The 14,530-nt window shown below is 38.0% G+C and overlaps 1 protein-coding gene across 2 annotated transcripts; it reads right to left on the reverse strand.

Moving 5' to 3' along the window:
• Positions 1-718: 718 nt before the first annotated feature.
• mysm1 (Myb-like, SWIRM and MPN domains 1) lies at positions 719-12,380 on the reverse strand. 2 transcript variants are annotated; one of them, XM_051655402.1, is made up of 20 exons: positions 12,191-12,380; positions 11,890-11,962; positions 11,674-11,744; positions 11,489-11,554; positions 11,304-11,376; positions 11,127-11,189; positions 9,488-9,968; positions 9,176-9,386; positions 7,395-7,525; positions 5,539-5,642; positions 5,311-5,388; positions 5,059-5,144; positions 4,879-4,933; positions 4,661-4,711; positions 4,463-4,537; positions 4,114-4,302; positions 3,871-4,003; positions 2,000-2,105; positions 1,807-1,864; positions 719-1,311 (listed from the first exon to the last, which is right to left on the reverse strand). In XM_051655402.1, exons 1-20 carry the CDS (start codon positions 12,247-12,249, stop codon positions 1,015-1,017), a joined length of 2,460 nt encoding a protein of 819 aa, XP_051511362.1. In that variant the 5' UTR covers positions 12,250-12,380; the 3' UTR covers positions 719-1,014. The 2 variants fall into 2 exon arrangements, with proteins under 2 accessions (XP_051511362.1, XP_051511361.1); XM_051655401.1 differs by having other exon boundaries at positions 11,091-11,189; positions 12,191-12,379.
• Positions 12,381-14,530: the final 2,150 nt, after the last annotated feature.

Consider the following 14,530-nt stretch of genomic DNA (forward strand, 5'->3'; position numbering starts at 1 on the left):
AAAGCATAACATTATCATAATATGTTATCAGAGATTTAAGAAACATGCTAAATTGAAATACTGGCTAAATCCAAAAACAATGCTACAGCCTGTATATTCTACTTTGAAATGTCCGTTCTGGGCCGGAATTTCTGTTTGTATTTTGGACTGTGATCCCGCCCACTGCCCATTTCCCAATAGTATTTCAACACCCCGGGTTGCCAGATTTGAAACAAGTTAGCGGACAAACACAGCGCGCTGCAGCCATGGAAGCCAGTAATACATCTAGCTAACATTACAGATTTATAAAAAATCCATGAGCAAACGTATACATTAGCTGATCAACTTACACTGTAAGGCTTGTTGCTTGACATTGTCAGTTTGCTCATTCCTGTTGCGTGTCCTCAACCTGGCAACCCACGTGAGATTTGAGTCTGGGGAGGAGGTGGCGTGAGAGACAACTCTCTCTAATTTTATATACAATTAAGTTTTTTTCTTAACCCATTGGCAAGTAGTTTTTTTTTTTTTTGTGTGTGTGTGTGTGTTCTAAGCATAAATGTTGCTAAATTTTGTTAAATTTCTCTGAAAACAATACAAAATATCTTATATCATTACTTCAATAAATTGTAGTTTTTAAGTGTTTATATATTTTTTTTTTTACTTAAAAACAACACAGAAAACAGGATTTGTTTTAGTGAACTTATCAAAAATGTACATTAAATGCAGCTTTGTGATTAAACTGTTTATAACCACTGTCTTTATTCAGACTAATATGTTTTATATACTCAACTTTCACAAAAACTAGATAACACTTTAATGGATAAATTCTATTATAGTATACAAATCTACATGAAAGCAATGTTACATAGTAATATTAGTTCTGTACAGTGTACACATAAAACAATTCTATTCATTTTCTGCAGTAGCAGATTTCTTTACAGTAAGTCCTTCCATTCATGTTGCCAAGTTCATTGGAATTATTTACACCATTTCTGCACTGACTAACTGTGTAACAGATGCATCCTCTTCTTCATTTCAGCTTATAATATGGTTGACAGTTCCAGTAGTGTACAATTCATCTTGGCTGTCAGACTGAACAATGCACTGCTCTTCAGTAATACACGTCTCCTCCATGACATGGCTGCTGTTAACTGGATCGGAGGTGGAAAATGGCAGTAAATGGTGCTGTGTTATTGGTTCATGAAAATGAGATGAGGAGGAGCCAGTCTCAGGGAGAAAATGTGTTTGAAACAAGGTTTCAATCTGTACCAGGTACGTCTCTATGTCAACCTCTGAGACCTGCTCCAAAGTCTTCCGGACTGATGCGAGCATCTATGGACAGACAGATGATATAGATGCATAATTTACAATTTAATAAAAAATTAACATGCTACATTAATTTAAAGACAGCTACACAATGCTACACACTGTGAACCCTTTGTTGTAGTATGGCATAACAGTGAAACTGTCCCAATGTTTCAAAGACATAATTTGCTGTTTCAGAAATATTACATATAGATGATCATCAGTAAATCGCAGAGCCAGACTTCTGATTACAGGCATTAAGTCTGGTCCACTTTGCAGTTTATTCTGATCTTTGCGGCCATTGTAGCAGCCTGGAAACACAACTTTCTTTCCTAGCAGACTGACAAAAACCTGTGCACCCTGACTCCCCGAAAGTGTGTGGCAACCAAGACCAAGATCAGATTAGCTAGTTTGGCAAGCTTTTGTCATTGTTGAGCTCAGACAGTCAGTCAAGGGTCTGTGGGCCTTGCCATGAGAGGCTGAGACACTATATTTAGAGGCTGTTTCAATGAAACATATTACCTTTTCCAGACAAGTAAGAGAAGAGTCTCTACGGAAAAGTCTGTCTATTGGTATTCTCCTGAAAGAAAATCACAATCACAAGATGACATTTATAATTTTTGCATTACAGCAGTATATTTTGTACAGTTCAGATCTTTTTCTTTCCTCTTCTAGCCAAAGAGAAGGTTGCCCACACATGAAACACACCGCTCACCCATGACTGTGCATGTACTTGAACACCACCCATTCTGCTCTTCTCATCACCTCTGACCAATCAGGAAGCTCAGATGAATTTTGGATGTCAAACCGATATGGAAGCTCTAAAACACAAACAATACACATTTTCACATATTTTTAAAGAGAGAGAGAGAGAGAGAGAGAGAGAGTTCAGATTCAACCACCAGATGGGTCAGACTTGCTGTTGCTATATTTTATCATTTACACCTCTGTTCATTTATTCTTTAACAGTTATGAATCTCATTCATGTCTTAGACCATTAAACATTTACAGAACACACATTTATTATAGGAATATTCCGGGTTCAATACAAGTTGAGCTCAATTGACAGTATTTGAGGCATAATGTTGATTAGCACAAAAATTAATTTCGACTCGTTCCTCCTTTTCTTTATAAAAAAAAAAAAGCAAAAATCTGGGTTACAGTGAGACACTTACAATGGAAGTGAATGGGGGCAATCTGTAAACGTTATAATACTCACTGTTTCAAAAGTATAACCACAAGACGTAAACAGTATGTGTTTTATATGATTATAGCGTTATAAAATCACTTACTAACCTTTTCTGTGTAAAGTTATAGCCAATTTTACAACTTTGTTGCTATGACAATGTAATGTCAACAAAATCTATATTCCTAAAACGACTGTAAAAATGAAGATTTTAACATATTTACAGCTCATAAAATACACAAGTTTTGACAGAAGAATGTAACTATAAGTGCTTTTATAAAATTATAAGCTCTACATTTCTGCACTTAAACCCTCAAAAATTTGGCCCCATTTACTTCCATTGTAAGTGCCTCACTGTAACCTCCATTTTTGCTTTTTTAAAGGAGGGATGAGTCAAAATTATTTTTTTGTGGTTATCAAAATTATGCCACAAATGCTTTTGACTGAGCTTCACTTGTACTGAACCTGGAATATTCCTTTAATACAGATAACCTACGGTTAGGGCTGTTGTTGCTGCTGTAAGCATTTTTTTTTTTTTAATACCACACATAAAATATCCCAAACACCTGACAGTTATCACTGTAATATGTATCTTGACAAAATTACACCTGCAAATAGCAAAAACATAATAACAATAAATGCTTTTTGACTGTTAAGTGTTAATCATATGTTCAGATTTGTTGACATTGTCTTTGGAGAGCAGGGTTTTGGAACGAGGGCATGTGGGCAGCCTAATTCAGTGGCCAAGTCTAGCAAAAGTTAGCCAAACAGCTGAAATCACTTAAAAGCACCTTTAAAGGAATAGTTCACCTACAAATGAACATTCTCTCATCATTTATAAAAAGCACATAAAGGCCACATGAAGGTAATCCATAAGACTCCAGTGGTAAATCCATATATTCAGAAGTGATATGATAGGTGTGGGTGAGAAACAGATCAATATTAAAGACCTTTATACTATAAATTCTCCTCCCTACCCAGTAGGGGGCGATATGCATGAAGAATATGAATTGCCAACAACAAAAGAAGAAGAATGTGAAAGTGGAGACTGATGGTAAAAAAAAAAAAGACTTGAATATTGATCTTTTTCTAACCCACACCTGTCATATAGCTTCTGAAGATATGGATTAAACCACTGGAGTCTTATGGATTACTTTTATGGTGATTTTATGTGATTTTTGGAGCTTCAAAGTTTAGGTCACCATTCGCTTGCATTGAATAGTCCAACAGAGCTGAAATATTCTTCTAAAAATCGTCAATTACGTTCAGCAGAAGAGTCAGAAGTCATACACATTTGGGATGGCATGAGGGTGAATAAATGATGAGAATTTTCATTTATGGGTGCACTCTCACTTTAACTGCATTCAATAGGCACATGTTGTAGAGATGATATAACATACTCTGAGGTCCAGAGGGTCCGGTCTCTTCCTGTACAAGCAGACAGGTGGTTTGAGAGAAGGGGGAAGAGTTACTAGGGTTATACGGACTGACAATCACCCCTATAAATGGAGCGCCTCCTCGAGAGAAATAACTCTACAAACAAGACAGATAGAGAGAATATGAGATCAAAACAAAGACATCATCCTATCCACCCCCCGCCCCCTCCACTGTGGCAGTCTAACTACAATACAAAGATCTGTTACCTGGTATTTGGCCTGAGTGTCAATGTCTCTGAGAGAGGGGTTGGGGTCGAAGGCCGGATGAGAGTGGTACCAACCCACCACGCTGTGACCTTTGACCCCAAGCACCTCAGAGGCTTGAGTCTGAGAGACAGGGTCCATCTCACATTGCAGACCGGTACTCAGGCTGTTACATGGTTCTGCTGCAGAGATCTACACACAGCAACATTACAAATGCTCAACAGTTATGCATTTACTGAATCGAGTGTCCTACGAGACCTACAGTAATGCACACCCAAAGAACCAATGAAAGAAGGAACTGAAGTCTGGGTGTCAGATCAAACGGAACCAATCAACCCATGAATTCACTTACCTTTAACACCTTCTCTTCCTCTTCATATGTCCCTCCTAAAAGGCCAATCACTTCTCCCATAGACACATGAGCATGCTGGTAAAATTGGGTAAAGGTCAGTTTATCAGTACAGAATGACCAAATATGGAGGAATGAATGGGAGGGTCATTTTAGACAATTGAGGTCAATATTTCATAACTAACAACACTTAACACTTACTATATCCATGACAATTAAAGCCTCAGCACAAACTATCACTCTGTATGGTTCCTGAGAGAACAAGAAACAAGAGACAAAATAAACGTGACCTAATTCAGAACTGCAACAAATAGCACTGCAGTACAAAGTAGAACTGAATTACTTTTTTCATTTTTGCTGTCTTTTGTACTTATCTTTGACATCAGAGCAGAAATATCAAAGATCCAAAGTAATATTACCTGTATTCCCTCTCCAAATGCCTTGCATGGAATAAGCTGAAATGGATCAAAAGAGCTGAAAAAAACAAAAACAAAAGCAGACATGCAGACGGAATTATATAGAAAGAGTATTCAACTCAATTCTTTGCTGCTGTAGTAATGATCAGTTCCAGACGTTACAGATATGAGTTGTGGGTTTACCCTCTTCGTTTGGGGAGTTTAGATAATTTTGGTTCTTTCTTCTTCCTCTCTTCTCTCCTGATGGCCAGCTCCTCTGCACTCAGATGCTGAAGAACACACAGAAGGACAATATAAAAAAAAAAAAAACTGTAATAGCGTCTTCAATGTACAACTATCTTGACACGTAACCATTGGCTGTAGCAGGCCATAAACTGAATCTTGTCTATATACTACATTTCAATTCCATGAAGATCCAAAGCATTCTCGGAGTACCTCGTACGTCTGGCCCTCCAGATCTTTAGCATCACACCAGTTTCCCCACATGTCCCGAATGCGACGCTTCCTTGTGCGCTGCAAATCAACACACCAAAATACATTAGATCGATCATTAAATAGGACATGCAAACAAAACTGTATGGATAATCATAAACAGATAATGATGATGAGAACTGTAACAGGTAGTAAAGCTAATTCAGCTCATTCCAATTCATTCTCTCTCACCATAGACTGCAGTCTCTGGGCAAGATGATAAGCATCCAGGCTGTCTTTGCTTTCCTTTAACTGAGACCGATCAACCAGCCGCGGGCGGTTATAGATTGCCTGATCTACAGAGGAAGGGTGAGAATGAAAGAAAGAAAGAAAAGTTTGAGGAAAAGGTGCTCTTGTTTTTCATTAGTAAAAGTGTCCATATTGAAAGTGTGCAGGATAATGGAAATGCCCAATTCCCAATGTGCTTTTAAGTCCTCGTGGTCACATAGTGATTCGCCTCAGTCCGGGTGGTGGAGGACGAATCCCAGTTGCCTCCGCGTCTGAAACCATCAACCTGCGCATCTTATCATGTGGCTTGTTGAGCGCGTTGCCACGGAGACATAGCGCGTGTGGAGGCTTCACGCCATCCACCACGGCAACCACGCTCAACTCACCACGCGCCCCACCGAGAACGAACCACATTATAGCGATCGTGAGGAGTTTACCCCATGTGACTCTACCCTCCCTAGCAACCAGGCCAATTTGGTTGCTTAGGAGACCTGGCTGGAGTCACTCAGCACACCCTGGGATTCGAACTAGCGAACTCCAGGGGTGGTAGCCAGCGTATTTTACCACTGAGCTACCCAGGCCCCCATGTTGTTGAATCTTAAGTAAAAAAGTAAAACGAGGAAAAAAATGCTTCAATAGATGGTTCTATGTCAATTGCGGTTTGCACAGTAGCCTATATATCGGTGCCATAGTACTATCACTATCTCAAGCTTCATAATCCCAGTGGTTCCACAGTATTTTTGATTAAATACAGTTGTATGAATGTACCTAACGCTTATGCAGCGAGATGCTCATAAGAGCAAGCTAAGGCATAGTGAAGACACAATCGCCAAATACCTCCACCTGTTAATTTCGAACACGTTCGTCTTTTTCTACGTAAGCATGCGCTAGACGGATGTCTTTGACTATTGCGCCATGTCTTGCAGTGTTTTCAGCTTCTCGTCCAGGAGCGATGCATTTTTCTTAGAAGCTGTGTCAATTTCAAAGGAAATTCAGCCTTAAAATGCTTATCGAGACACCAGCGTTCTGTTTTATTCGTAAGACTGTGTCTGTTTTAGCCCAAGAATGCGATGGGTCTAAACAGCCTTTAAGTCATCGTCAATGCTTGGTAGAGGTTGACCAATTGTGGGTTTTGCCGAAAAAAAGGCTGGTAGAAAAGGCTGATAACTGATTAATCGGCCAATATTTCTTAAAATCGATTTATTGGATGTTAAGAAAGGATTTTAGTCTTTCATTACTTTGACGGGCACAGACCCAGAGGCTACAAGAGTCCAAAACAGATACAATCTCAGATGCAGTTAATTGTGCAACCCCTAAATCCCAATAATTGGAAAAAAGATTTTGAGTATAACACAGGACTATGAACAAGCCCGAAATACACATACTTATTTCGGGACTCTTATTTTGAAATAACTGAGACTGGGCTCTGTTAAAATGCTCTATATTTAAGTATTTACCAAATGAAGCTTTTTATAGCCTATATTCACCAGATGGAGGGTTTTGTATATTATATATTTGTATAATTTTTCACCAGATGAGGTTATTATTATTCAGAAGATATTAAGTATGAGACACGATGTATATGACAGGGCACGTTTCTATGTAGTCGCACGGAGGAATAATAATAAAAAAAAAAAAAAAAAAAACTATAGGCAAATATCTGCATTGATTTTTGCCGATAACCAATAGTTCCAAAAAATAAACTATCGGCACCGATTAATCAGTGAAATCGATATATCGGTCTACCTCCAATATTCAAATGTGCATTTTCATCTAAAATTTGACGGATATTCGAAAAAGAGACAAGAAATAAACATTACCACATTTGAAGTTGATTGCTCCAATGAGCTCCAAGTAGGTGTGTATTCGACCGATGCAGTTTACATCCCCACAGTTCTTCAAGCCTGGACGTACTGATGTCTTATTCAGGTACTTAGGATTACTTCTCCCCCTAAACAGACATTTGAGAAGATCATTTGTAAGAAAAGATTAAGTTTTTGAAACATCTAAAGTCCAAAAACGATGCAACAACAATAAAAACATCCCCTGACTTAGATATGTGTGAGACATTTCGCCGTTTCTTTGTTTTTAACGCAAGGAAAAAATCTGTAAAATGTTCAGCAAGTTTAACAGAACAGTAGATATTTCCAAGAAGTGGGTCTCGAAACGGTTCTCCATACCTAAGGCCCCATTTACACCTGGTATTAACAAGATGTAGAACAGTATATCGGTTTTACCGATTAATTAGTTATCTGTAAAAATCTATGCCAACAGTTGCTGATAGTTTTTCTCTCTTTTTTTTTTTATTCCTCCGTGTTCCTCTGTTGCCAGCCCTGGAGGATTCTACAGTTAAAACGGCTTGGTTCTGCAATACAACAGCGGACTCTAGAAGTGAAATAAAAACAATCACACCTTGTGAGGATTTACTGTATCTAAATGACATTAATCATCCATATTATTATCCTTCATTGCATCTTTTGATGAGATAATTAACTGTTCTAAATTGAAGTGAGGGCATGCAAAGAAAAATGTGACTGTATGGAAATGTCTAGTCAGCACAAACATTGTGTGCCCAACTTCATAACTTGTGAATAATAATCTTATTCCTCATTAAACCTCATTTGGTGAGATATATACACTCAAAATCCTTAATCTGGACAATATATGAGTTTTAATAGCTTTGTAATGGAGCCAAGTCTCCATCATTTCAAAATAAAAGTCCATGTTTTTCAGGCTTGTTTATAGTTAAAAGTTGCATCTTATGCACAAAATAATTTTTTTCTGATTATTATTGGGATTGTGGTTGAAATTTAAACTACATCTGGGTTTTTATTAATTTTGCACTCTTATAGCCTATGTGTCAGTGACCGTTATAGTAATGAAAGACTGAGAATTTTTTTTTTTACATTCTATAAATCGATTATAAAAACTATTGGACGATTAATCGGCTTTTGGCCTTTTGGTTAACAGTATTGGCAAAATACATTTAACATTCAATTCGAGCAATCTGTTTGAAATGGGGCGATAATGAATACAGGTCTAAATGTGGTCCAAAATGGACTGCCATCTCACTTTTCAATCAACCACTGCGATAAATCAAGAGTTTTAAAATTTGACAGTATCTTGAGGCTTTAAAAGCCTTTTGCTTACATTTGAAAGAAATTCTCTCCCAGCTAATGCTGTTAATTATACAGGGGACCTTCTAACTAGTAACATGACGAAATTTTTATTTTTACTAATTATATTTTATTCATTTTTCCTAATTTTGGTCACATTTTTGCTTTTTAAAAATGAACAAATCCATGTATTAAATCAATAAATATTAAATGATATTGCATACAGTATATTATACTTTGTTACGTGTTAATAGGTTAATTGCATAATATGTACCATTTACAAGTATTTGCATTAATTTGTTGAACGTGTTATAAACTGGTACTGTGTCTTTAAGAAAACTGGCTGCTCTGTACTGTGCATCTGTAAATGAGCGCATATTTATGAGTGAGCACTCGTTGGATGTGTCTCGTCTGATCACCTGTTAATATCAGGTACAACCAGCTCCTAACTGACGTACTCTCAGAAGTGTGCATTAAATCCTCACCACTGTTCCAGGATGTAATTGCGGATTTTCAGATATCTCTCAGGGGTTTTGGATGGACGACCCTCAAAGAATTCAGGGATGGCCTGCTTCTCCTCCTCTGTGACTGTGTTCAAATCCATTATGACCTCCTGCTCTGGAGCTCTGAGCTCCTCCTCATCCTCCTGGTCTTCCTCCACCTCCTCCTCAGGACATTCACCTAATTCAGTCTTTTCTGGAGTACAAAAAGATGATCATCCATAATTCTGCTAAAGCTGAAGAGTTGCTAATGTTACAGGGGAAAAAAATGAATGGTAGTGATGCAGTATAATGTACCTCCTTCTTCTTCATTGCCCTCATCCCCAGACAAGCTCTGTTTGCTAGGGCTGCCTGATTGAGAGAGCTGGGTCACACTTTCCTCTTCTGGTTCTGGATCAATCCCGGTATGAGAGATGCCAGAATTCCCATTTGTGTTTAGATCATCTGGTCCATCAGAAGCTATGGAATCTGATTCAGACAGAGGGTTGAAGGGTCTGTCGGTTGTGGGTGGCAATGGACTGAGCTCACCTTGGCCGTCACAATCTAGTGATCCTTTATGTGTACCCAAAGGCTCTAATTGATTTTCAAGCTGAAGCCCATCGTCGCTGGAGTCATCTGTGATGTCCACATCCTCGTCGTCGGAGAGTTGTTCGATGCGCACAGCATTGGTCAGTGCTGAGAAATGAGGCTGAACAGAGGAATCTACAGTTGTAGAGGGGAATGTTGAGTCTGAAGTCACTTTAGTGGAGGACACTTCAGCAGGTCTGTCCGTTTTAGTCTACAGTGGAAACACAGGATAAAATTGCTATTGAATAGGGGTGAGTGGAGTCGCCAAAATCTTACATCGGTCGACCTCTACTAGAAACTGTTCAGCTATTTATTAGGGCTGTGAATTGATAAACTAATTAACTGCACATATTTTCTCTGATTAATTAAGATTAATCATGATTAAATTATGGTACATGATACACTACATCATACATTAAAAAAATCATCATAAATATATTTACTTCATTCTTTGTGGTTAGTCATCATTTATTATAATGATTTAATTATGTACATGTTAATTTTTTTTTTACAGGTATTCATCTTTGATACAAGTATGTGTATACATGCCATAAAATCAGTGGATATGTTAATTACCATTTGGGCAAAATCTTCTGGTGTTTTCCAGTAGACTTTTTTTAATAATAGGATCAAATGGGCAGAGTCAATTCATATCAAGCTTTATTGCCAAGAGAAACTTAAGTGTACATTGCCAGTTCATTATTAGACACTATACATACAGATTGAATGCTGAAGTTTAAAATCTCAAAACTATTATTTTCTCTGGCTGTCATTCAGTCTCTACAAGTAAATCTGTCTTCAGCTTGCTGAATGGCCAGGTCCTTCTCGTGCACATGCTGGGACTCTCTCGTAATTTCGCTTTTTGTAACGGGTTCAGATGAAAGTCAGTGAGTGTTTTCGCGTGTTGCGAAGAAGAGATACAGTAGCTTGCCCGTATCACTCACCCGCTTGCAGATGAAGTCTTCATTCATTGGTGAAATTTTGCCCATGGTAAAAAAAAAAAAAAAAAAAGTGTCTGGGTTTGTTCCCGGCAGGCAGCAGATGCCCTAACCCCACCCCCACCCTGATCGGAGCCTTAAAGGCTGAGTAGCCTGCCAGGAACAACTCGGGACATCTTTCTCCTATCGCGTTAAGTTACGGATACTGCATTAATTGTGTTAATTTTTTTAACGCGTTTAACAAAGAATATTAAATCGCAGAAATAAACGCTGAAAATTTCCCAGCCCTTCTATTTATGCATTAACCGCTTTAATTAAATAGCTACAAACACAGATGGCTTCAACCATTCAAAGTAAGGGCATATGACTTTTCATTTGGGCTAAATACATCATACCTTATTTTTGAAGTACTGCCTAGCATAGCTTTTCACCTGTAGAACCGTCCTAGTGCCGATTAGCTTGGCGATCTTGGTCCACCTGTGGCCATATTGAGCCTAAAAACCATAAAATAGGTGATCAAATTGATTCCTTTCATGAGAGGGGACATTATTTTTTTTTCTCAGACCTTAGCTAGTGTTTTATATATATATAAGGATTCAAAAACATACCAGTCCTTTCTCAAAGAGATCCTTTTCTTCTTCAGCCCAACGAGCTGGTGCCCCAGAACTCTTCACCAATGACCTAGAAAGAAATTGAAAGGAAAAACTATACCAGTTTCCAATGAATTCATTTTGATTTGTTTAAATATAATGAGCATAAACAAATAAAATGAGAATGAGGGATCTTAGCTCACTTTTTGACTTTAGTCTTCTCATTGGTCCAGGCCACCTTTGGTGCTTTCTTACTGGCAAAATAATACCTTCATTTATTAAGAAAACAACCACATGCTTATAGTGAATGATTGCATCCATTAAAATGTCCATTAGAGAATGTGAACAAAACGAGCATCAGAGTGATGTTTAGAAGAGTGAAGGATACTGTTCCTCCAGCAGCATGCTCTCAATGGCCTGTCTGTTCTCATCACTGATGGAGCTGTCCAGCATCCATGGCTGATTACAAACACACACACAAACATTATGACCTTCTCAGATACTCAGCACACATATCCATGACCAGTTATGATGTTTTGATTGTGGTATATTCTCTAATAGTTTAACTAGATAACAACAGTATACAGATATAATGTTGCTGTACCAGTACACTGCTGTTTGTCTTCCATGCAGACTGCAGGTATTGATCCTGGAGAATCTCAGCACTGCTCAGGTCACTATAAAGACAGCAAAAATCCAGCTGCTTGTTTACTGGCTTTACATGGTCATGACAGGTGTTAAAAATGTATTTAACTCTGAACAAATTTAGCTAGCATTTTTAGCACGTATATTCCGGTGTAATGCCTTGCCGCATAGACTTCCATTGTACAGTAAGTGCATTACAGTAAAAGCGATATTTGTTTTGTTATCAACTAAGGACGAGTCGAAATTTACAACAGTCTTACCCGACTCTTTCATCACATTCATCTCCCTCGATGTCAACAACATCACACTCATCTGCCATATTTGTTACGGATATGATAGAGACGAGAGGAGACGCTTAGAGGAGTGTGTGTTTCTCACAGCGCTCTCTCTGGCAGGATGATGATGATGCTACCGCTACCGCTTGCTGGCACATAAGTGCGAGATAACAAAGACGGACCACTTGTATTCAAATGAATAGGAGAAACTGGAACGCCCAATATGGCGGATGTCGAAAAGTAAGTCCCGCCTTACAGATAAAATAGCCAGTCACCTTTTGGATACAGACATCACCTGTCAGTTCATTCGAGAACGCGCATGCGCATTAGCTGAATCGGCATGAAAAACAGCATTTTTTGAGTTATCTTAGGTTAAGAAGCACAATTTATGATAATATTGTTGTCAGATTTAACCTAGCATTTTGGGGGTCCTAAGCAGATATTCAAAATTCAAAATGGGTCCCCCCTACCTACAAGTACACCTATCCAAACACACCCAACATCAATAACTAAGCTAGCTTAAAATTGTGCAAATAAACACATCTGTTTATTAAAAATCATAAAGCTTAAAATGCGAAACTATCAACTGTAGTTTATCAGCACAGGTATAATTACTTCAGAATTACAAAAAAATTAAGAACATTATATTTTAAACAAAGCAAACTCGCATATCACATGCACAAATTAATAAATATATTTTATGAAATTCTGTGCAAATTAATAAGAAAGACCAAATTTAGGTATGGTAGATGCTATTTATACTTGTTATACATAAATAGCGGCACATGCTATTTTCACCCTGGTGTATTATAGAACAGAGTCAGTGTATGTAGGATAATTATGGTGACGGAACTTAAATACAGAGCTGGCAGCGGGACGGAATGCACCTGAACCGGTAACTGCATCGCTGTCATGACCCTCGGCTTGCCGTCCGCTCGCCTGTGGGATGCCGAGCCGCTGGAAAAAGCCACCACCTAAGCTGCTTTCCCGGTCTGGGGCGGGCCTGCCCACTCCCTACCTAAACCAGTCCCTTCTCTGCACTGCTATGTGTTCGTTTTTATTTAAAATGAATGATTTCCAGATGGTGTACAGTCACAGTCTGTCTTCGCTTACATGGATCTATAGGAGGAGAGTAGTTTAAACTTATTGCAAATAATTATTTGGCTATACTGAACCAGAAGTAGGGGGTCCCCTGGTGGCCGTGGGGACCCTATGGAGCCGCTTATGTTGCTTAATAGGTAGGGTCCACATTGGATTTAACGGCTGATATGTAATATGTTCTTTGATCATAATTTTGACCAACCGTTTTGGAGATTTAGATCTTTTCCCATTCAAGTAGATAAGAGCTGTACTTTTATGCCACTTGTATACATAGAAAACAGCTGCCCGGGAATGATCCAAAGATGGCAGCGAGTGGACTGGCTTGCCTGGAAAGGCACTTTGAAGATACTGCATTTGTTTTAAGAGTTCAAAATATGGTTAAAAGATATGCAACTTGTGTAAAAACCCATCTTTCTCCTAGAAAATCACATAGGTTTTTAAGATGTTTGGCTACTGAAATGGGATTCAGTGTGCAAGCAATTGAGTATTACTGTAATTAATTGAATTACAATTACTCTCATGTCTGCAAGGGTTCTTATAATGTCACTAAAATAAACAGTCAAATTAGTATCCCAACCTATAGGTATACATCAAATGCAAAATCAAAACAACACAACACATTTAATAAATATTTTACTCTCTATATTAAAAATTAATATTTAAAGTCTATTTAGGAAAATGGGCTTAGCTGAGACATGATAGGCCAACTCATATTTGCAATAAATTTTGAAAATAAATGACAGGGAACAAAGGCTGGAGCTTTACAGTATATTCTGCCATGTCATCTTGTTTCTGGTCTGGGTCCGGCCTTTATTTTCATACTCCTCTATTATCTCTTATACGGTCCTCTTTCTCTAATTTAAGTAATCTCAGGATTATTTGGATCCAAAGCAATACTCATCTGTGGCCCTTTTTATTCATCCTAAGGTTCTGGCTGATATGTTAACTATTCTTTTTAATAGAGTTCTTATGGTCAAAACTGTATGCGGATTACAGCAAGTATGAAAACGTCCTTTCCTAGTAATTACCACTGAGCAATTCTTTTCACGATAGTAACATGTACAACTTTGAAGTAAATGCAACTTTTTAGTAGTCTAATATTACCCATGGAACCAGAAATGTTCAGTCATATAACCAATAACCAGAATATTTCTATTTTTTAATCTTATATTTGTTTAACTTATTTTTCAGAATCACAAGTACTGTTTCACAAGTTGTTTTTAC

This window comes from Myxocyprinus asiaticus, chromosome 25 (genome assembly GCF_019703515.2).
Source record: "Myxocyprinus asiaticus isolate MX2 ecotype Aquarium Trade chromosome 25, UBuf_Myxa_2, whole genome shotgun sequence".
In the NCBI taxonomy this organism is placed as follows: domain Eukaryota; kingdom Metazoa; phylum Chordata; class Actinopteri; order Cypriniformes; family Catostomidae; genus Myxocyprinus; species Myxocyprinus asiaticus.